The sequence below is a fragment of the Scyliorhinus canicula genome, chromosome 18, assembly GCF_902713615.1.
Source record: "Scyliorhinus canicula chromosome 18, sScyCan1.1, whole genome shotgun sequence".
Classification (NCBI taxonomy): domain Eukaryota; kingdom Metazoa; phylum Chordata; class Chondrichthyes; order Carcharhiniformes; family Scyliorhinidae; genus Scyliorhinus; species Scyliorhinus canicula.
Genome location: NC_052163.1, coordinates 115,074,587 through 115,098,910, shown reverse-complemented (window position 1 = coordinate 115,098,910; position 24,324 = coordinate 115,074,587). Strand labels below are relative to the sequence as shown.

General features: G+C 44.3%; 1 protein-coding gene across 7 annotated transcripts in view; it reads right to left on the bottom strand.

Moving 5' to 3' along the window:
• Positions 1–24,324, bottom strand: part of gatad2ab (GATA zinc finger domain containing 2Ab) — a 143,578-nt gene that overhangs the window by 15,118 nt on the left and 104,136 nt on the right. For 4 of the 7 annotated variants that reach the window (XM_038776341.1, XM_038776342.1, XM_038776344.1 and 1 more), the window contains exons 4-8: positions 20,927–21,056; positions 18,300–18,431; positions 13,731–13,820; positions 4,951–5,082; positions 3,069–3,260 (exon numbers count right to left, since the gene is read on the bottom strand). In XM_038776341.1, the coding sequence (XP_038632269.1) occupies positions 3,069–3,260; positions 4,951–5,082; positions 13,731–13,820; positions 18,300–18,431; positions 20,927–21,056 (676 nt within the window). The remainder of the gene's footprint in view (positions 1–3,068; positions 3,261–4,950; positions 5,083–13,730; positions 13,821–18,299; positions 18,432–20,926; positions 21,057–24,324) is intronic. The other 3 variants (XM_038776338.1, XM_038776340.1, XM_038776339.1) reach the window with 3 other exon arrangements.

The following is a 24,324-nucleotide window of genomic DNA, read 5'->3' as shown; positions in this document are numbered from 1 at the left end:
TGAGCCTGCTCCGCCATTCGTTATGATCATGGCTGATCATCAAGTTCAATACCCTGATCCCGCCTTCCCCACCACTATCCGTTTAGCCCCAAGAGCTGTATCTAATCCCTTCTTGAAATTACACAACGTTTTAGCCTCAACTACCTTGTAGCAGTGAATTCCACAGACATGCCGCTCTCTGGGTGAAGAAATTTCTTTAAAAAAAAATTATTATTTTTTCTTTCTAAATTTAGAGTATAATTTTTTCCAATTAAGGGGTAATTTAGCGTGTTCAAACACAAGGAGAATGTGCAAACTCCACACGGACAGTGACCCAGAGTAGGTATCGAACCTGGGACCTCGGCGCCGTGAGGCAGCAGGGCGAACCCACTGGGCCACCGTGCTGCCCTTAAGAAATTTCTCTTCACCTCAGTCCTAAAAGGTTTACCCCTTATCCTCAAACTATGACCCCCAGTTCTGGACTCCCCCACCATCGGGAATATTCTTTCTGAATCTACTCTGTCTAATCCTATTAGAATTTTGTGAGTTTCTATGCGATCTCTGCTCACCCTTCTAAACTCCAACGAATATAATCCTAACCGATTTAGTCTCTCTAGTTATGAAGGTGCTTGACCAGTAACGCTTAACGAGCGGACAATATATGCCCAAGTCAGGGTGCACATGATTTGCGGGAAAATCTGGAGCTGGCATTGTTCCAAATTTTATATTTTGAGTGCGAGCCTTGTTCAGCAAGCAACAATGAACAGATATTCAATCGTGTGTCAGCAATCAATGATGCCAATCCTTGACGCGATGCATTTTTTTTAGCAATGGGGCTAAAAAGATCAGCAATTAAGAGATTTTCTTACTCCTTGACACCAGAGCCAACTTAGGGCTCTAGTTTTGAGTTACTGGACATCCACATGACCAGGGACTGAAAGAAAAACAGTAGCAGGCCTGGTGAGTCTGTTCTGTCATTCAATACGATCAGGGCTGATCTTGGGCTTCAACCCCACCCTCACTCACATTGACTCTCACCAATTTTTACAGATGCACCATAGAAAGCATCCCATCTGGCTGCATCACAGCCTGGTATGGCAACTGCTTGGCCCAAGACGGTTAAAAACTACAGGGAGTTGCGAGCACCGGCTAGTCCATCACACAAATTCACCTCCCATCCATTGACTCTGTCTACACCTCCCGCTGCCTTGGGAAAGCGGGCAGCATAATCAAAGACCCCTCCCACCTGGGTTATTCCCTCTTCAATCTCTTCCATCGGCAGGAGATACAAAAATCTGAGAACAGGTACTAACAGATTCAAAAACATCTTCTTCCCCGCTGTTACCAGAGTCCTGAATGATCCTCTTATGGACCGAACTGATCTCTCCACACATCGTCTCTACTGTACTAATTAGTACTACACTATATGCTTCACCCACTGCCTGTGCCTATGTATTTACTTTGTGTATTTAGTGTATGTCTTATGTTTTTCATGTATGGAATGATTGGTATGGACTGAATTCAGAACAATACTTTTCACTGTACATTCTTCCCGTGTTTGTGTGGGTTTTGCCCCATAATTCAAAGATGTGCAGGTGGATTGGCCACACTAAATTGCCCCTTAATTGAAAAAAAAAAAATGAATTGGGTACACTAAATTAAAAAAAAGTCTATCCTAGCCTCAAATGTATTCTATGATTGGATCATCCATAAGCCTCTGGGGTACAGAATTCCAAAAACACTCAATCCTTTGAGTGAAGTAATTCCTCCTCATCTCTGTGTTAAATTATTGTCCCTTTGTTGGCATATTACAGCAGCTTTAAAAATGTTGCTGAGTACGTCCTTTGTAGCTTCGTGAACAGAGGCTTCCCTGGAACTACACAGAGCTTTTAGAACCAGTTGGGACTCCTGCCTGACCTCAGGTATTTGATCTCAACCAGAGTAGATGCACTGGACATACTTTCCTCGAACTGGACTGAAGATGCTAGGATGTGGGTGGAAGCCAGATTCCACCATGTTTCCAACCTGAAGCACATCAGGGAAGAACACGGTTGGATTTAGCACTGATTCCTTCCACAGCGGAACATCTGCCACTCAACGAGGTGGGCGAGACCTCTGGTTCAAGAACCCGAAATGCCACTCTGCTTCAACATGTGCACTCCTGAAGTTTGGAGAGTGGCAGAAGAATGGGTAAACTATCAAGGAACATGGAGAAAGGGCAGGTGAATGGAGTTAACATACAGATCAGCCATAATCCAACAGCGTTTCTCAAACTGGGTCTCTTGGAGACCTTCCAGAGGGTATATGACACAGGGCCAACCTGACAGGTCGGCAGCCATCCAGTGCGCTGTGGTCAAAGTGAGTGAATAAGTGGTGGCCAGAAGCAGTTTTGTTCCTCCTGCTCTCCCCTAGTGCTCTGCTATCCCATCTCAGAGTGCTTCTTCATGGCTCCTGCCACTCTGCAGTGAGAAACAGGCATCTCACTGATACTTATAAGAAAATACTATTTTATTCAAGGGATTATTGAAAAACTCAACTTGAATATTGCTTAGTATTCTAATTTAATTGTGGTGGCATCTGTGATGAATGTGTTTGAAAAAGGGACCTTCAGACAAAGTTTGGGACCACTCATCTAACAGAATTCCAGTACAAGTTTGAGGGGGCAGAATGGTCTACTGGTGTTCTGAGGTGGAAATGAGCTTTACTGTGCACTTCGCCTTTGGATGTATGTAACCTGGCAGCGTTCAAATTCACAGTGGGAGTAAGGAACCTGATAATGTTCAATTTCCTGACACCAATGGTGTTGAGCATAAAACCCCCAAATTCTTGAATATCCACAGCAGATTAAATAATGAGCTGCAAGTCCGATCACCACCACCGAAATCAAGCTGGGAGCTCCATCACAAACATTCTCTGAATTCACTCTTTCCCAGGATCCCAAAGCCGGAGAGTCCCTCAACACTCAGTCCACCCTTTCCTTCAGGAGTTTCCAAATCCACACTGTCACCTGTCCCTTACATCTCATCGTCCTTGACACTAGACTTCAGCCTGAGATCTAAGTTGAGATATATCCTCCATCCACAGCTTACCTGTGGAATGTTGACGAGCAGGCTGGTGTTGGGGACATTGGCCACACGGATCAGTCCCTGCTGAAGAATCCTTTGGCCCTGGATCTGCACCGAGCTGGGCACTGATGCCCGGGGGGCCAGTAGCAGGGGTGGTGGGGCAGTGCTGGCATGTGGCCTGATGGCATGGATTTGCTGGGGAGAAACAGACATTGGCTAACAGAATGGGACAGTGAGGGATGAAATGGGTGTGACCAGGATGGAAGAAAATGAAAGCAAGGCAGAAAAGGAAAAGGTTAGAGTTCCCACCAGATATGTCACAGTATATTGCAGTCATACAGATGTAAGCAAGCAGCTCACAACTGGAGCAGCAAATTGTATCAAGGGAAAAGCTTAACATTGTACAATTTACACATTAAGAAGTGGATTTTGCAACAAGATATAAGCAAACTGCGCAAAAACAAGTTAAAAACTAGAGGACGGGGAGAAGAGTGACTTAATTCTATGGTGGATAAGGGAGAGAGAAGAGGGGAAAACATTTTAGCAGCACATATTCACATGGGCAGCAGGAAAGTATAAAAAATATTTAAAACCGTACATATGCAAGCACATTTGCCAATATTTATAAATCCCCCCACTGACAGATAAAAGAACCACTAAATGTGCATATTTGTCTGATAAGCTGGGGCTGGTTTAGTACAGGGCTAAATCGCTGGCTTTTAAAGCAGACCAAGGCAGGCCAGCAGCACGGTTCAATTTCTGTACCAGCCTCTCCAGACAGGTGCCGGAATGTGGCGACTAGGGGCTTTTCACAGTAACGTCATTTGAAGCCTACTTGTGACAATAAGTGATTTTCATTTCATTTCATATCACACAGTGGCAGTGATATCATAACACAGTCGCGTGCAGGGTGTGCGAGATCATCTCACAAATTACAAGCACACAGCTTAGTGAACGCGCGTGACATTATTCAACATGTTAAGTGATTTACGCAATTGGGAGTGTAGTAAGATTCCCTTTCCAGGCACTACACAAAAGGAAAGTCACTAAGCTGCTAAAATGTTGCTTTGTAAGCAAATATTTACAATTCAGGCGGGTGAGAAATCTGTCATTTTCAGCATCACTGTTGCTGCTAACAGTCAGCCATACAAAGAACATGACGTTGGCATTCCAAAATTGAAACTTAAACAGTGCAGATGTTAAGTTAAACTTCACTATCGGTACAAGAAAATGAGCGTTCCACTGAGGGAGCACTAACACAGGTTTGCCGACTGGGTGGACTCCCTCTTATTAAAATTAACATTTTTAAAAAAGTTTCCTTTTCGGGTTGACTAACACAAACAAGGCAGCATTTATCCCGTGTAGCATGGAGCATGGAGACAACTATATATTCTCTTAGAGACATGAATGAGTCAGTTGGGGCTTCTGTCGCAATTGGGCATTTTTGATGTTAACTAACCAAGCTACTTGGAGGCCCAAGTAAAGCCGCTCTCAAATAAAGAGGTAACATTATCACAAAGTCAAAAAAATTGCAGTTGAATTTATTTTGACTTTCACCAACATGTTGTATGCAAAACGGATCGGATTGATTCCAAGTACAGTTACTAATTAATCCATTGCGCCAGGTCAGGCACCTAAACGTATTCAAAGGTTGCTGTTTGAATGTCTTTTTTCGATGGGACATCATCTGGCTTGGAGGCATTTCTGGACCCAATTGTACAAGGGAGATGAATGATCACAACAGAATTAGCATGATCACAAATGTCATCCTCCCCAAATTAACTGCCAGATCCATTTTAGCATTGAACTCTGCACAAAATAAAGGCAAGCTGTGTATTTTTACTAGCTATTTCACCATTCCAATAAAACAGGAAACACGCTGCGATTCTCCCAGCCACTTGCTTACCTGTGCTCCTCTCACTAATGGCGGCATCGTTATCTGAGAGTTCTGCTGGGATCCAGGTTTTGAGATTCCCTGCTGACCACCACGAACCAATGGTGGTGGGATAACTGTACCCACTGTGCGGGCAGTGGTTACCTGCAAGACAGGTGTATATGTTTAGGAACACCTCTTATTTAAAAAAAATAACACTTCTCCTTCTCTCTCCCTCAAATTTCTGAGCCAATTTGCCCTCTTACCAAAGCCTAGTAGGATTTAACTTTAATGGGCACTGTTCAATATCTGCCCCTTGCCCAAGTGGCCATTATTCATGCATCAGGCCTGACAGCCAATGTCAGCAAGTGTTCATCAAATCCAGACACAATCATGTCTCAACTTAAAGACTGATTTAGGTGACACTAAAATAGACAACAAGCAAAAACAGAAAATGCTGGAATTACTCAGCAGGTCAAGCAACATCTGTGGAGAGAGAAAAACAAAGTTAATATTTCAGTTTGATGACCTTTCATTTTGTTAAATGAGTACGTGGTACTCATTTTCACAGGAGAGGAAGAGGGCAAAATTCCAGTGCTTAAAGGACAAAATAATGCAACTTTAAATAGATAAATCTCCAAGACCTACTGCTTCCCACTCCAAATGAAATCAAATCAACAGATTGCAGATGCATCAAGTCCAAGTTTTCAAAGCCCTCCCGATAGAATTGTGCTTTGGATCGGAAAATTGCAAGTGTCACTATTACTGAATACAGGAGGGAGAGAAAAACTACAGATGTCGATTCACCATCAGTTGCAAGGTACTTTTCTTGGTACCTCAAGTGCCATCTTCAAATCCTTTCAGTCAACTTTTTCAGCTCTTACCAACGCCAACTCAACCAGTGAGGTTAGCTAACTCACCACTAACTGGGTAGTACAGCACCTAATTCACTGTCTCAGATGGATTCTGCTGCTACCGCCAGCTCGACCTTTGATCAGCACTTCATCAAACCCCAAACTATTCTCTCCAAGCACAGTGTTAGGTGGAGCATTGAAATCTACAATCCAATTACATATCAGGGGCCTTCCATACATCAAAATGCTTTGACAAAAATCAGTGGACCCAATTTATTTCACTTGAAATATGCGGTCCTTGGTGAAATCTATTTCTTGTGCCCCTTGCTCACAAATTTAAATAATTTCCAGGACAATGCTCTCTATTTGTAAAACTTTATTTTGGTCAAGTTAACAGTCAAGGTAAGGGATGTTTAGTAGAAAACTGCAGTCAGCACAAAGCTCTGTGCTCCACCCCAACAAGATGCCTCAAGCCCCAGGGGCTCCACTCCCTGCCACTAGTTTATTTGACATACCTGCAAATCGCCAAATGGCACCACTTTGTGGAGACATTTCTGTTGTTTAAGGGGATAGCAGATGGGATATTCTAACATGTGATGTTGATGCATCACTGACAACAGTCATATTAAGACACTCGCTCTTTTCAATGAGGAAGATAGGTTGAAACGCCATGCCTGGAAGCAATATGCCTACTCTTTGATCTGTTTAGAAGTATTCATAAATGTGTTAAGCAGATACTAGAGCATGACTGCAGTCTGTCGACTAAGTCCACAGACAGAACATCTCAGAACATGGTGAGGGGTGGGATATTGAAGTAAAAAATATATTGGTGTTATTGAAGGAGCCAGAGGGTGAATAAAACCTTGATTGCAGCTTGTAACAAATCGACAGAAGGAGGCGCCACACTGAAGGTAAATATGACTGTACCTGGTGAGCAGTCCCTACCCCAACCCCACCCATTTGACTGCCTTGAGGGCTCGCAGAGGCAAGTAGCGAGTGTTTTGGAAATGCCATATTCGCTCAGCATTGAGCAGCAACAGGCCTTTACGAAAAGAGCAAAAGCATCAAGTCAGTTCCTTTCTTCATGCTGTGGGTTCAGGGGCAGATGTTTCCTAAGGCAGGGTGTGGAGGAGACCACCACAGACTTTGAGACCATTCTTAAAGTTTTTGACACCTATTTTAGCCTGCTGCAGAAACTCACTACCCAGCAAGCAATACATGACAGGCCAAACTGCAAGCTCTGAATTGGGTTATAACCCAGGGCAATTGAAGCTTCACATGACTCCGCTGACTGGATAGGCCCATGCGCAACTGCTCCGCCCATAAGAATGCGAAACTCCACATCAGCAATCATTTTTAGATGTTTGCGCTGTGGTGCGGAAAACCAACATCAACCAGGATTGTCCAGCAGGGAGCGCCAAATGTTTCCTGTGTAGCAAAACTGAACATTGAGCATTTTGGCAAATCCAACAACTTTAATCGAGGTAGAAGACAAGAAAATATTTCTGAAACACACTCCATCCAAAGAAAATGGAAATCAAGGTAAAGTCCAAATTATACAGTTCCTAGGGCAAGTTGATTGTCTAAATCTCAACCATTTGTCAGTTACAATGTTAGAATTGTAGACAGCGTAGATTCAGAAAGAATGTTCCTGATGGTGGGGGAGTCCAGAACTAAGGAGCATAGTTTGAGCATAAAATAGATAAACCTTTTAGGACTGAGATGAGGAGAAATGTCTTCATCCAGAGAGTGGTGAACCCGTGGAATTCACGTCCACAGAAAGCAGCTGAGTTACAAGCAAGTGGTTAGCACAGTTGCTTCACAGCTCCAGGGTCCCAGGTTCGATTCTCGGCTGGGTCACTATCTGTGTGGAGTCTGCACATTCTCCCCGTGTCTGCGTGGGTTTCCTCCGGTTTTCTCCCACAGTCCAAAGATGTGCGGGTCAGGTGGATTGGCCATGCTAAATTGCCCTTAAGTGTCCAAAAAGGGTAAGTGGGGGTTACTGGGATAGGGTAGATACGTGGGCTTGAGTAGGGTGCTCTTTGTAAGGACTGGTGCAGACTCGATGGGCCAAATGGCCTCCTTCTGCACTGTAAATTCTAGGATCTAAAAGCTGTGTAATTTCAAGGAAGAATTAGATTTAGCTCTTGGGGCTAAAGGGATATGGGGCGGGGGGAGAAAAGGTGGGATCAGGATTTTGAACGATGATCAGCCATGATCATAATGAATGGCGGAGCAGGCTCGAAGGGCCTATTTTTTACGTATGTTTTTATGTATGGTCAGATGGGCTGATCTTCAGCAAATGGAATTCAATCGGATAAGTGTGAGATGATGCACCTGGGCAGGACAAACAAGGCAAGGGAATACATGATGAATGCAGGACCCGTGGAAGCACCTGCAATCTAACGCTATCCTCCCTGCCAATTTCACATCACCTGCGAAGGTACTGATCAGCCCTCCTACATTCAAGTCCTCCGTGCTGGGCAGCACAGTGGCGCAATGGTTAGCACTGCAGCCTCACGGGTCCGAGGTCCTAGGTTCGATCCTCGCTCTGGGTCACTGTCCGTGTGGAATTTGCACATTCTCCCCGTGTTTGCGTGGGTTTCGCCCCCATAACCCAAAGATGTGCAGGGTAGGTGGAATGGCCACACTAAATTGCCCCATAATTGGAAAAATGAATTGGGTATTCTAAATTTATATTAAAAAAAGTCCTCCATGCTGAAGAGATTGACGCGGCCGTGACAGTCTTTTAAAAAAATAAATTGAGAGTACCCAATTCATTTTTTCCAATTGAGGGGCAATTTAGCGTAGCCAATCCACCAGGAATGTCAGGACTGGAACTGATGCCCCGGGAAGGTGGGGAGAGAAAGAGAGAGAAAGAGAGAGTAGTCAGTAGTCAGGATGTGGGGCAGAAAAGAAATCAGGAGATAGAAAAGTAATGTAAAAAAGGCAATATTACAATAATCATGGGGGACTTCAATATGCAGGTGGACTGGGAAAATCATGTTGGTGGTGGATCCTAAGAAATGGAATTTGTGGAATGTCCAAGAGATTTTTTTGAAGCAGCTTGTGAGAGAGCCTACTAGGGAGCAGGCAATTCTGGATTTGGTGATGTGTAATGAGGCAGACTTGATTAGGGAACTTAAGGTGAAGGAACCCTTAGGGAGCAGTGACCACAATATGATAGAATTTACCCTGCAGTTTGAGAGGGAGAAGCTGCAATCAGATGTAATGTGCAGGTATTACAATTAAATAAGGGTAACTACAAAGACATGAGGGAGGAGCTGGCCAGAGTTGATTGGAAAAGGAGCCTAGCAAGGAAGACAGTGGAACAGCAATGGCAGGGGTTTTTGGGGGTTATTAGAGAGGCACAACAGAAATTCATCCCAAGGAGGAGGGAACATGCTAAGGGGAGGACAAGGCATCCATGGCTCTCGAGAGATGTCAAGGACAGCATAAAGGCTAAAGAAAAAGCATACAAAATGGTGAGGATTAGTGGGAAACCAGAAGATTGGGAAGCCTTTAAAAGCGAGCAGAGAACAACTAAAAAAGCAATAAAGGGGGAGAAGATAAAGTACGAGTGCAAGCTAGCTAGTAATATAAAGGAAGATAGGAAGAGATTTTTTCAATATATAAAAGGTAAGAGAGGTGCAAAAATAGACATTGGACCACTAGAAAATGTGGCTGGAGAAGTAATAATAGGAAACAAAGAAATGACAGACAAACTGAATAGTTACTTTGCATCAGTCTTCATGGTGGAAGACACCAGTGGGATGCCAGAGTTCCAGGAGAACCAGGGGGCAGAGGTGAGTGCAGTGACCATTACTAAGGAGAAGGTTCTGAGGAAACTGAAAGATCTGAAGGTGGATAAGTCACCTGGACCGAATGGACTACATCCCAGGGTCCTAAAAGAGATAGCTGAGGAAATTGTGGAGGCATTAGTGATGATCTTTCAGGAATCACTGGAGGCATGAAGGGTCCCAGAGGACTGGAAGGTGGCTAATGTAACACCACTGTTAAGAAGGGAGGGAGGCAGAAAACGTGAAATTATAGGCCGGTTAGCCTGCCGTCGGTCATTGGTAAGATTTTAGAGTCTGTTATTAAAGATGAGATCGCGAAGCACTTGGAAGTGCATGATAAAATAGGACTGAGTCAGCACGGCTTTGTCAAAGAGAGGTCGCGTCTGACAAATCTGTTAAGAGTTGTTTGAGGAGGTAACAAACAAGTTAGACAAATGAGAACCAGTGGACGTGATTTACTTAGATTTCCAGAACGCCTTTGACAAGGTGGCGCATAGGAGATTATTAAATAAGTTCTTTAAAAAATTTTTTTTTATACATTTAGATTACCCAATTATTTTTTCCAATTAAGGGGCAATTTAGTGTGGCCAATCCACCTACTCTGCACATTTTTGGGTTGTGGGGGCGAAACCCATGCAGACACGGGGAGAATGTGCAAACTCCACACAGACAGTGACCCAGAGCCGGGATCGAACCTGGGACCTCAGCGCCGTGAGGCGGTTGTGCTAACCACTAGGCCACCGTGCTGCCCTATTATTAAATAAGTTAAGAGCTCATGGTGTTCAGGGTAAGATCCTGGCATGGATAGAGGATTGACTGACTGACAGAAGGCAAAGAGTGGGGATAAAGGGGTCTTTTTCAGGATGGCAGCCGGTGACTAGTGGTGTGCCTCAGGGGTCTATGCTGGGACCACAATTTTTTACAATATACATTAATGATCTGGAAGAAGGTACTGAAGGCACTGTTGCTAAGTTTGCAGATGATACAAAGATCTGTCGAGGGACAGGTAGTATTGAGGAAGCAAGGGGGCTGCAGAAGGATTTGGACAAGCCAGGAGAGTGGGCAATGAAGTGGGCAATGAAGTGGCAAATGAAATACAACGTGGAAAAGTGTGAGGTCATGCACTTTGGAAGGAGGAATTTAGGCATAGACAATTTCCTAAATGGGGAAATGCTTCGGAAAGCAGAAGCACAAAAGGACTTGAGAGTCCTTGTTCACGATTCTCTTAAGTTTAATGTACAGGTTCAGTCGGCAGTCAAGGCAAATGCAATGTTAGCATTCATGTCAAAAGGGCTAGAATACAAGACCAGGGATGTACTTCTGAGGCTGCATAAGGCTCTGGTCAGACCCCATTTTTAGTATTGTGAGCAATTTTGGGCCCCATATCTAAGGAAGGATGTGCTGGCCTTGAAAAGGGTCCAGAGGAGGTTCACAAGAATGATCCCTGGAATGAAGAGCTTGTCATATGAGGAACGGTTGAGGACTCTGGGTCTGTACTTGTTGGAGTATAGAAGGATGAGAGGGGATCTTATTGAAATGTACAAGATACTGCGAGGCCTGGATAGAGTGGGCGTGGAGAGGATGTTTCCACTTGTAGGAAGAACTAGAACCAGAGGACACCATCTCAGATTAAAGGGACGATCCTTTAAAACAGAGATGAGAAGGAATTTCTTCAGCCAGAGGGTGGTGAATCTGTGGAACTCTTTGCCGCAGAAGGCTGTGGAGGCCAATTCACGGAGTGTCTTTAAGACGGAGGTAGATAGGTTCGTGATTAATAAGGGGATCAGGGGTTATGGGGAGAAGGCAGGAGAATGGGGATGAGAAAATATCAGCCATGATTGAATGGTGGAGCAGACTCGATGGGCCAAGTGGCCTAATTCTGCTCCTATGTCTTATGGTCCTACCCTGCACATCTTTGAGTTGTGGGGACGAAACCCACGCAAACATGGGTAGAATGTGCAAACTCCACACGGACGGTGACCCAGAGCCGGGCTCGAACCTGGGACCTCGGCTATGTGAGGCAGCAGTGCTAACCACTGTACCACCGTGCTGCCCTCGGCCGTGACAGTCTTCCATGGAGTTGAAGGTCATTCCTCTTCTGCAGCTCTTTAGCAGAGTATTTTAAGGCAGCAACAAATTCCTCACAGTCCTGAGTTCATCTCTTTGAGCTCCAGAGAGCCCAAAGGTACAGGCTCTTCGATTTTCTCTTTAGGATCAATCTTCCGTCGAAAAGTCCTCATTGTCCTTGTAGTTGTCATCCTGATCCCTGCACTCTGCTTCCCAGCAATGATGCTAAATTGCTGTACCATTCTGATGAAGATGGTGCCCCGAGACAAAGAAGAAACTTCCCACTTCTCTAAAATGCCTTTCCTGAAGGCTGCCCTGGGAACATTGAATTCCTCGGAGCTGTGACTTTTGGAGGGGTAAGAGGAGTTGGATAGAGTGTGTAGTTGTAAAAAGAGAGTTACAGAAATGCATTGTAAATATCTTAAGATATAGTTTCATACTATTTTTGAAGATTGGATGGTATACTTGGGAGTGGAGGAAGAGCATTATAAAGGGTTAACAGGTGTCTCATGTTGATGATGCATTACTGACACTGGAGAGAGAAAGATTGGAACACCATGCCTCAGAGCAACATGCCTATTCTGTAACCACTTTAGAAACAGTACTAACAAACAAGTTAGTCTGTCAACCAAGTAACACACCTAGAGTCCACAGACAGCGGGACAATCTCACAACAATTTTGTACGAACTTCCTCTGATGAAAGGTCATTAATCTGAAACGTTAACTGTTTCTCTCTCTATTGTTGCAGTCTGTCCTGAGTTTTTCCAGCATTTTCTTCTCATTATTTTGTGTCAACATGCTTTTGGGAGACACTGCACAAACCCACGAGATGGACTCTTGGGAGACTTGCATCCTAGAGACAGACCGCCTCGGCCTCTCCCATAATCATAGGCTAGTAGTAGGGTTGACCTGCATATCACAGACTGATGTTTGAACCAATCTGCAGTAATGGATATGAACGGATGTCTGGTAATGTAACAATTCACCATTAATTGGGCAAATTATAGTCATCAACGCAGGGATTTGAAGCAGTAAAATATAGTGTAAAAGTGGCTTTGCAAAACATTTGAATTAATTAAAATTCATGGAAAAACTCCCCAAAAGAACGAAAGCGATGAAGGTCTTGAAGTAAGAGAACTAAAAAAATGTAATTCTAAAGAACAGGGTTAACAATTCCCATCCTATGTTTACCTGTCATTCAGAATTGTTGCCTTAGCAATGTGAGCTCATGGTTAAAAAGAGTGCAGACAAGAGGCATTACAGCTTAGTTAGGAAAAGTTTGAAAATGCTCAATTACAACCTGCTTTCAGGTAGTTAGTTAATACAGCTCAGCAGTACAGAACACAAAATAAAAAATTTCACACAACGCTCTTGGATGACGCGCTCAATGTACAGAACAACGAAGGTAACCAATGACCTTTGGTAACATTTTCAGCAACAATTAAATTTGACCAATCGAGCGGGCAGTTATTTTTATTCTAAAAATCTCAAAAATCAGAATATTATAACCTGTGTGGTCACCAGTCCTATTTAGTAGGAGTCCTAAAGGAATTCCCTTCAAGTTATGATGCGTCAGATTTGTGCAATCTCCTTCATCTGTCACCATACGTTACTATCAGAACTATTAACCCCGGGATGTCATTCTGCTAAACAAAACAGTCTCTCCAGGCCCAATTCCACAACTGTTTTCAGTTCCAAGTGAAAGATTTTCACCAGACTCACTGCACTTTGCTGATGTCTTCGTGACAACACCGTGCTTTATTACGGGAAAAATAGATAAAAGAGGATTAGAAGGTTGTAACTCAAGTTTTAAGATTCTGATGACTGTGAATTCTTTCAGGATGACTCCCAGGGGAATTAAATCCTTGCAAAGCCCAGTAACATTGACCGTGTTTCTTTTGCAACACCAGTTGGCTGGAAAATGAAGTTCTGCTCTTAGACATAGCTAAGAGATCAATCTTGGAGCTCAGACTGTGCCCCTTCGCAAACAACCAAAAACTCCCCTCAATCCCTCTGTTTCCGCTCCCTCCCCTTGCACCCACTTTTGAGTCTTAACCCACAGCCTGGCAAGGCCCCAATTGCTACACTGACCTGAAAGTTGGGCTTGCCAGTGGGAACATGCAGCGTTCCTCGGACCAGCGGGGGTGGGGTGGCCATGGCAGTGCCTGTCGAGACAGCAGGCTGGGAAGAGAACATTGAAAAGAAGCACAAATACACATGAGAAAGCTGAGGAACATAAGGGCACAAAATTGCCCATTTGAAGAGATATACTGTTGTAAACACCCAGGCCATTTGACGAACAAACAGTTCAAGTCAGTTGTTTTAAAAATAAGCAGTGCAGATGAACTCCTAACTTGGCAAATTCCTTATTGCACAGATAGGAATTCCCTCGCCCCTTGTCAGCAACATTACAGCTCCTCGTAGTGAGATTTCCACTGTAGGGTTATCTTGCTCTGTTGTCATCCCCACAACCCAAAGATGTGCAGGGTAGGTGGATTGGCCACGCTAAATTGCCCCTTAATTGGAAAAAAATAATTGGGTACTCTAAATTTATTTTTAAAAACTTGCTCTGTTGTTTCGGCTTGATACAACCTCTGGTTAAAATCTAGTCGTGGGAACAGTACCACACAGACTCAAAACAATGATTTCTCATCGAGTTAATATTTCTTCCACCAATTTCCTTTCTTTGAGTCAGAAACTAAGTGCTTCCATCAATTTAATCATCTGATAGCTAACCAGAGTAGTTAGAAAAAATAAAGGCAAAGGCATGTATTTGCCTGCTTGCCTGGGTAACCTGCTTGGCTCAAATATTATATGGGTAATGGCAACTCACTTGCCTCTGAGGTCCCAATCGGAGGATGAATGCTGCCCCATGAAAAAACACTTCCTGTGCTCTGCTTGCCCCAGCGAGTTCAATTTGTAATTTAAAAATAGAAAACAACCAAAAGAATCTGCGAAGTTCATGACTCCAAACCAATCAAAGGCTTACATCCGATAAACAGACAGAGACAAATGTGAGCAAAGATGCAGGAGGATGGTGGCACAGTGGTCATATCACTGGACTAGTAATCTAGAGGCCCAGGCTAATGGTCTTGGGGGCATGGATTCAAATCCCACCACAGCAGCTGAATTTGAATTCAATTAATAAATCTGGAATTGAATGCTAGTCCACGACAGCTATCATCGATTGTTGTAAAAACTCATCTGACTCACTAACGTCCTTTAGGGAAGGAAATCTGCCTTCCTTACCTGGTCTGGTCCACATGTGACTCCAGACTCTCAACAATGTGGTTGAAGGGGCAGCACGGTGGCTCAGTACTGCAGTCTCACAGCGCCGAGGTCCCAGGTTCGATCCTGGCTCTGGGTCACTGTCCGTGTGGAGTTTGCACACTCTTCCTGTGTTGTGTGGGTTTCGCCCCCACAACACAAAGATATGCAGGGTAGGTGGATTGAACACGCTAAATTGCCCCTTAATTGGAAAAAATAAATTGGGTGCTCTAAATTTTTTTTTAAAAACCAAATGTGCTTCCCTCTGAAATGGCCAAGAGAGCCACTTAGTTCGGGATGGGCACATCTCACAAAAGAAAAAGAGGCACATCACCCCACCAGCAGATGGTGTACCCAACCACAGTAGCGATTTTGGTTCAAGGGCACCAAGGAAATAGTTTTTAAAAAGTGGCCAATTTCAGGGACAAAGGGTAACTGGGAAACCATATCCAATCAAATACTTTCTAAATTCATCTTTACCCACTCGAGAGCTGGCTCCTTAAAAGGGATCATTAAAAAAATCTCAGTGCATCTACAACCACTTTAACCTCACTGGGGCAGCAGAAAACAGAGCAACTCCTCCAATTCAAACACGTTTGGGCAGTTTTAAAGGAAGAACGAAGCAGCTTTGGAATCAAATTTGGTTGCACAATCCAGATTTATTGGCTTCTTTAATAATTACTAGGCCATAAAACAGCGATTGATAACGGTTATGGGTTTAGAACAAGATATCTCTTCAGAAGTTTCCTATGCAGCCTAAGCAAGTCATGGCAAAGTTCATAAGATAACACAGCTGGCACAGGGAAAGAATCAAGTTGAGCAACTTAATCATTTGAACAGTGCGCCCCATGGGTCTTTTACAATAGGCATTCCATCATATCACGAGCAAACCATGAGCCTCCAGTAAGATTTCCGGGTGTTGAATTTCCCAATTCTCTTCTCCCTCCCCACCCTCTCTAGTCCTCTACCATTTCACTTTGTTGCTCTTGCTGGGGTGAAGCTTATAAAGGACAGTGGAGGGGGGTTGTGCAGCGGCCATTTGGAAAGAGAGCCTGGACAGCCAGAATGCCATGCTGTATTGTATTACAAATGAATATTACAACTGAACCCAATCCTGTCCTCTTATTTCTCAGCTCGGTTTGAGTGGGGGATGGAGTAATAAGGGCAACGATGAGAAATGGGAGCATTGATCAATTGCCCCCCCCCCCCCCCCCCCCCCCACCCCCCTTAAGACTAGGGACAGTGATGTCATATGCAGAACAAACAAGCCCACCCCTCCATCAATGCTACACCAGCTTGCATCCCACACCATCAATGCCACTGAAGCGGAGATCAATTAACTGAGCTGAGACTGGAGACCGATCAGAAGACTTTGTTGCTTGTATGGATAGCCACATATTACCTTAGCAGACAATTAGGAGAAGTGGCTGCATTTTTATTTTGAAGACTGTGATCATTATGAGTGATAAATTTTAGTTAGGCAGGAGTATCAAGGATAACAAAATCAAGGTGCATAGATGGAGTTGAGATATGGATCAGCCATAGTCTAACAACAGTGGACAGGCTTGAGGGGTGGAATGGCCTCATCCCTCCTGTTTCTAAGTGCCCACTGTTCAAACAGCTGCAGCACTGGTCTTTAGCCACTAAGGGGCAGGTAGTCACCGTGTTAAAATAAAAATCACCTATTTTTAATATGGCCTTCGGAATCTTGAATCTGGGATTAAATCCCAACCCTTCAGATGGAATAATCAACTCCAGAATTTGATAGAGGCGAGATTACCCTGGAAGTAAATCTCTGCAAGCGCTTCAAATTCAAAATAATAATGAATTTTCTTCTGTAGTCGAGGTTTACCTGTATTTTTAATTAGTGCAGTAATGGATTAGAACTGAATAAGAGGCGGCAAGGTGGTGCAGTGGCTAGCACTGCTGTCTCACACGGCGCCGAGGACCTGGGTTCGATCTCGGCGTCGGGTCACTATCCGTGTGGAGTTTGCACATTCTCCCTGTTTCTGTGTGGACCTCACACCCACAACCCAATGATGGGCAGGTTAGGTGGATTGGCCACGCTAAATTGACCCTTAATTGGAGAAAATATATTTAAAAGAAAATAACTGAATAAAAAGCCAAGACCCCAGATTTTGAAAATTAATTTTTAATCGATACAAAGTAATGATGAAGGATGGAGGAATAATTTCATTGCTTCAAAGCAATTAACAGGCTATGCATTGCCCTTCTAAGCCCCATTTAAGGATGGTTGATTAAGAGGAGCTTCCAGAATTCAGTCCACCACACAGGCTGCGGTTGTAAATTACACCCTCCCCAAAAATCAGTCTTAAGATCACCTACTCAGAGCAGAATGCTTTTCGGTGGAATGAATGTGAAACAAATTTGACTTTTTTTGTGGCTCCAGGTGTTGGCGCAGACACCAAATGCTGTCAGATATTGGGAGACATTGCAATCACACCAGATCATATTGCTAATCCATTGTCCACATGCACATATGCCACCAAAAGTAATTGACAACAAACAAAAGGACTGTGGAATATGAGTGCATGTGTGAGGTGCGGTGTGGAGGGGGGGCTAATATGTGATGATCTTTAAGTCAAGTGCTTCATTTCAGTTAACGATTACATCTTGCAGGTCAAATATAAGCGAGTGTGTGGAGGACAAGCATAGAAACCTTCAGTTAATAAATCAAGTCTGAAATTCTAGGCAATAAAATAGGCGAGCTTCCAAAGTTTTTTCAAAAGGAAAATATAAGTGGCAGAGTGGGGGTGGGCTTTCAAAGGGGACTTGGATCATTATAATCGGAGAATCCCTGTAGAGCAGGTGGCCATTCAGCCCAACGAGTCTGCACTGACCCTCCAAAAGAGCACCCTATCTATGCTCAATCTTCATTAACTGATTAGGTGGATTGACTATGCTAAATTGCCCCTAGGTGGGCTTTGGGGATAGGGCTGGGGATTGGGCATAGGTTGGGGTGCTCTTTCAGAGGGTCTGTGCAGACTGGATGGACTGAAAGGCCTCCTTGTGCGCTGTAGGGATTCTATGATTCTGTATTACACAGTATTACAGAGAATATACAGCACAATAATAGGGCACTTGGCCCACCTCTGTGTTGGTGACTTTGCTTCACATGGGTCGTCTCCTTCCATTCTACCTGTCGCATTGCAGCCTTTCAGCACATCTTTCTATTCCCATTTCTCTCATCCTCTTGTCAAAGTCACATGCAACTACTCCAGGCACTTTGAGCAGTTCCAAACGGCTGCGTTTTAATTTTTTTTGATGGCACGTGCTGTCTAAATAAATATGTCCACTGCATTTACTGAGAAAATGTAAAAACATGGCAGCGATGGGGAGGACAAGAGAGACGATGACAACAGTACCGATTACCTTCGGCATGGTGGCTTCCTTTTGAATTTGGCTCTGTCGAAGTTTCTTAAGCAGGACAAGTTTGGCCTCTTCCAGCCGGAGCTCTTCCTTTAGCTGTTTGATCATCCTCTCTCGCTCCTCTGGCGTGCTTTTCTGAAAGGAAAAGGCCAGTATTACTTAAAAAACAAAGTCTGCCAATTCTCTCCCATTGCCCACCTAAAGGCACTGGGTACACAGGGGTTGGCCAATTTGTTTAAGCCGTTAATCTTCAAGTGGACATTCATTGTCAGTGGACTATCCCAATGTTGCAAGGATTGCAGAACCCACTTAAATACACGCCAGGCACAATATTTAGCAAGGTTCACAGGATCACAATTAGGGTCAGGAATCCAGATTAATTCTTCCTTCAGGCGAGGGTAATGAGCATCAATTGCAACAGCCCTCTTGGACTTCAGCTAATTCAGGAAATCTAGTGATGCCCTGTTTGTGGTATTCTTTATACCCTTCCACTTATTTCCCCACAACATACAATAATCCTAGCTAGAAAGAAGGCTTTTTCTCACATTGTGCCAGCATCTGGCCTCTGATCAATAGCTGCTCACAGTGACACTGCTGGAAATACGATAACACTATTATTCTCAGCTCGCTTATGGTGCAGTCGCGTCTCCTGAAGCCAGCAAATTGTGCTGGGATACATTTTCACAGGCCGCAGACAGCCTTTAAGTAGCTCCCTCACGAGTGTTTTAGAGTGGAGGTTTCTAAACCAGCTTCAGCAAGCTGTTTGGCAGCGACGGCATCACAGGTGTTTGATCCCATCTAAATGCCCAGCCGATCTGCATTTGCCAGCACGGGCACTATATGACAATTGAGTGAAATCTCACATCTCTAATCAAGGACGCGGGGTTATGCTGCAACTGTACATGACCCTGGTGAGACCACATTTGGAGTATTGTGTGCAGTTCTGGTCAACTCATTATAGGAAGGATGTGGAAGCATTGGAAAGGATGCAAAGGAGATTTACCAGGATGCTGCCTGGATTGGAGGGTAGGTCTTATGAGGAATGGTTGAGGGAGCTCGGGCTTTTCTCTTTGGAGCGGAGGAGGATGAGAGGCGACTTAATAGAGGTTTATGAGATGATGAAGGGGATAGATAGAGTGGACGTTCAGAGACTATTTCCTCGGGTGGATGTAGCTATTACAAGAGGGCATAACTATAAGATTCAGGGTGGGAGATATAGGAGGGATATCTGAGGTAGGTTCTTTACTCAGAGTGGTTAGGGTGTAGAATGGACTGCCTGCTGTGATAGTGGAGTCGGACACTTTAGGACCTTTCAAGCGGTTATTAGACAGGCACATGGAGCACACCAGAATGACAGGGAGTGGGATAGCTTGATCTTGGTTTCAGACAATGCTCGGCACAACATCGAGGGCTGAAGGGCCTGTTCTCTGCTGTACTGTTCTATGTTCTAAAAGCCAATCATAGCAACCAGATTCAGAGTGGGCCAGTACAGAACCGGAACTGAATGAATGAAGTAGGGTCTTCCAGTTCAAAAAAAATTAGACTTTATAAGGAATGCCAAAGAAAAAGGAAACAGACTCTTGAGCAAAGGCACTTTAATTGAGGGCAGGGGAGAAAAAGGAAGCGGGAACAAGAAGTAAAGATGACTGCTCATGAACTAATTTAAAGACTTTCTAAAAGTGAATTATGAAATGGAAATGGCGAGCTACAAAGTGTTTAAAAACTCCCAAAGTATTTTCACCATAAAGCCAACCTTTATAACAGCTGGTGCACTCAGGGAAGAACTGGGATATTATGCATAATACTGTGAATGGAACAGGAGTAAGAATAAAGTTACATTTGTTTTAGCTACATTTAAAAAAAAATGGAATTGGCGAGAAAAAGGAGGCAAGCTCAAATTATAAAACACAGAAAGAGGCCAATTGGCCCATCGTGTCTTTGCTGGTTCTTTGATATTGCTATTTTAAAATGTTTTTTTCCCAATTAAGGGGCAATTTAGCACGGCCAATCCAGCTACACGCAGCACGGTAGCATGGTGGTTAGCATAAATGCTTCACAGCTCCAGGGTCCCAGGTTCGATTCCCGGCTGGGTCACTGTCTGTGCGGAGTCTGCACGTCCTCCCCGTGTGTGCGTGGGTTTCCTCCGGGTGCTCCGGTTTCCTCCCACAGTCCAAAGATGTGCGGGTTAGGTGGATTGGCCATGCTAAACTGCCCGTAGTGTCCTAAAAAGTAAGGTTAAGGGGGGGGTTGTTGGGTTACGGGTATAGGGTGGATACGTAGGTTTGAGTAGGGTGATCACTGCTCGGCACAACATCGAGGGCCGAAGGGCCTGTTCTGTGCTGTACTGTTCTATGTACTCGGCACATCTTTTGGGTAGCGGGGGCGAAACCCACGCAGACATGGGGAGAATGTGCAAACTGCACACGGACAGTGACCCAGAGCCGGGATGGAACCTGGGACCTCGGCGCCGTGAGGCAGCAGTGCTAACCACTGTGCCGCCCCTGATATTCCTATTTCATTCATCCCAGGTACAAAATCAGACACAAAAAAAGATAATGGCCTATAAGCGCTAGCTTTTGAAAATAAAAATTAAACTGAAGTTACTGGTTTTGATGAATGCTCTGTCTCACCATAATATCATCTGTATTTGCATTCCTTCCTCGGTCTTTTGAGAGCCCATTCATCCTGGGACTTGAAGGTTCATTGTCAGAAAGAACGATGATATCTGGAGATGGGGCACGCTTTACCTTCTTCATTTCACTGTAAGAGATTGGATAAGAGTTTGAACAAGGCGGTTGAGGTAACTGGAAATTAAGTGGCAGTATATACAGCACAAAGGCCATTCGGCCCAACTGGTCTGTGCCAGTGATTGTGCTCCACACAAGCCTCCTTCCACTCGACTAAATCTAACTCACCAGTATTACCTTCTATACCTTTCTCTGACTTGTATACTTACACAGCTTTCCCTTCAAAGGCCCAATGCTAATCCGCACAACTGCACCTTGTGGCAGCGAGTTCCACATTCTCACCTCTCTGGGTAACAAAGTTGCTCCCAAATTTCTTACAGGATTTACATAATCTTTATTGTTTGATGATCCTCAGTCTCAACCGCCCAGGGAGCTGCTTCTGCCACACCTACATAAATATGTCTCATCACCTGCGCTCCCAAACGTAACCAATTTGTTGTTTTTTTGGTTGCTGTTTGGGGGGGGTGGCGGCACTTCTAATTTGAAAACAACACCAGCTCCGACAGGCTGTGTAAACTTCCCAATCTCAATCCTAGCTGCCCAAATGTGTGGTTTATAATCTGACTGTTCACATACATCAACAGTCACGGGAGAGATCACTGTGAGGGGACCATGGGAGAGGGTAGATTACCTGCTGTTCCCCTGGAGATTTATACAACTCCGACCTCACATTTCTCATTGTTCCACATTGCAGAGTCAGCAGACGACAATTAAAAGAGTAGAACTCTTGCTAATATTTTTGAAAAACAATTGTCCTTGAAAATTCAAAACCAGTCGTGTTGCATCTCAACAAGTCACAAGACTATTATCAACTATGGAGTGAAATTAATAAAAGTTTTAAACTAACAGCATGTTCACATAGCTCTTGAATGTTGTGACACGTTATATTTTTGTTGCTCCCTGCATAGTGTCAAGACAATCAATAGGCTCTGGCAGAGATGATGCCACTCATCAGCTCACAGACAGCATCCTTGCATCTAAGTGACTGGGAGCAAACTTCCTGTATGTTAATTAGCCCCAGAAAAGTTATCACATGACGTAGGCATTTCCCTTCCTCTGTCACATGACCACCCCCCCAGTGGAATCCATGGCAACAGCTGGCTGAAACTGGTCTGTGACACATTGCCTTCATTTTGTGAAGGGAGGTAGGGTTCAGGTACTGAAACAAAATGGAGGCCATCGGGCAGCAAAAGCAACCTTGCTAAGCCAAACAGCAGACCTCCGCCAGCTCAGGCGTCACTCCCTCACAGGCTTTAGTTTAAGAAGCTCGATGTGATTTTAAGACTACTTGCTATGTGGACAAAAATACTTTTAAAGCCATTAAAAAAATGTCCTTAATGTGAGGATTTCAAAAATTTCTTTGAAACTTTCAATTAAGCCGATGTAACTATTTTATGCACAAGAATGTTCACAGAAACATGATGTGCCATTACAAGAGAAGGTTTCTCAAATGACTCTTATCTGAAGGTGGGAGCACTAAAATGCCCAGAAATAAGTACATTTATCTCATCGCTTTTATTTTACATTAAACTGAACCACTGATGGGTTTGCGACAGCTTGACCTTTCCAGGGAAATGAGGGAGCACCCAAAACTTTCAGGCACTTAGTCAAGATTTTGCTTTCATCTAATGGTTAGAAAAGTCAGCATGGGGCAGCTTCTGGATGTGGACTGATATCGGGCCTTCACTGCAAAACAGAGCAAGCTGCACTCCTCAATTTGATGCTATTGACTAAAAACATTTCAATTCAACTCAGGGAACCCAAAATTATTTTCATATGTTGAGGTTTGAAAGAGCATTTTTGAATTACTGTTTTTTTTTTTTAGATTTAGAATTCTAAAAACATTGATTTTTATGGGATGTGGGTGTCACTGGCTCTGCCAGCATTTATTGCCCATTCAAGATGCCCTTCAGAAGGTGGTGTTGAGCTGCCTTTTTGAACCACTGCAGTCCCTGAAGTGCAGGTACATCCAGTGTTGTTGGGGAAGGAATTCCAGGATTTTGACCCAGCGACAGTGAAGGAACAGCAATATATTTCCAAGTCAGGATGGTGAACGATTGGAGAGGAACCTTCAGGTGGTGGTGTTCCCAGGTATCTGTTGCTCTTGTCCTTCTAGATGGTAGTGGTCGTGGGTTTGGAAGATGCTGCTGAAGGAACCTTGTTGAGTTCCTGCAGTACAAATTGCGGAAGGTACACATGGCTGCGACAGTTCGTTGGTGGTGGAGTTTTGAATGTTTGTAGAAGGGCTAGTGATCAAGTGGGCTGCTTTATCCTGGATGGTATCAAGCTTCTTCAGTGCTGTTGGAGCTGCGTTGATTCAGACAACACATACCGGGACAAGGAATCATTGAACATATCCAGCAAACTGTGGGATTAACTGACCCGCAAACATTTTACAGAATTCGATAGGGAACCTAACCGGATCTGGAGCCTTACCTGACTGCGTTAATCCGATACACTTCATAACCTTCTCCGGACTCCAACTCCTCCCTTCTCCCTGCCGGGAAGGACAACCTGTCCAAAAACTGCATCATTGACAATCTCTCCCCTGGAGGCTGACTTATATAGCTCTCGATAAAAGGCTTCAAATGCCACATTAGCCTTACGTGGGGAGGAAACCAACCCACCACCCATATCTCTTATCTGCACCATCTCCCGGGAGGCAGCCTGCTGCCTCAATGGGGCACTAAGAGACGCCTGGTCTTCTCCCCATATTCGTAAAAGGTCTCCCTCGAGCACCGCAGCTAATTCACCGCCTTGCCCATCGAGAGCAGCTCAAATTTTCTCTACAATTTCTTCCTACTCGCCAACAACTCCGGAGTTGGGACAATCGAATACTGGCGGTCAATCTAAGGATGAAATCCACCAGGCCCTGCCTCTCCACCCTTCCAAATTTTTCCTGATGTGCCTTGTAGGAGATGATCTCCCCTTCAGAGCTTCCCACAACGTGGAAAGCGAAACCACCTCGTTCCTATTGAACTCAATGAACTCCCCAAAGGCTCACAGAATCCCTTGCCCATCAGCTACACTGTGTCCAATCTCCAGGAGGGTTGTTGAGGGGGGCCAGGTTCCAAAATCCGAGTCCACAACATGCTGGGCAAGATCCAGAATAACGATTGCGGAGTATCCGACTCCCCTCACGCCAGGAAGAGAAGACCTACCCACCACAAAGTCGTCAATCTGGGAGTAGATCCGATGGACGCGAGAAAAAAAAAGAAAACACCTTAACCCTTGAATACGCAAATCTCCACGAGTCTGCCCCACCACCCCACCTGCTCCAT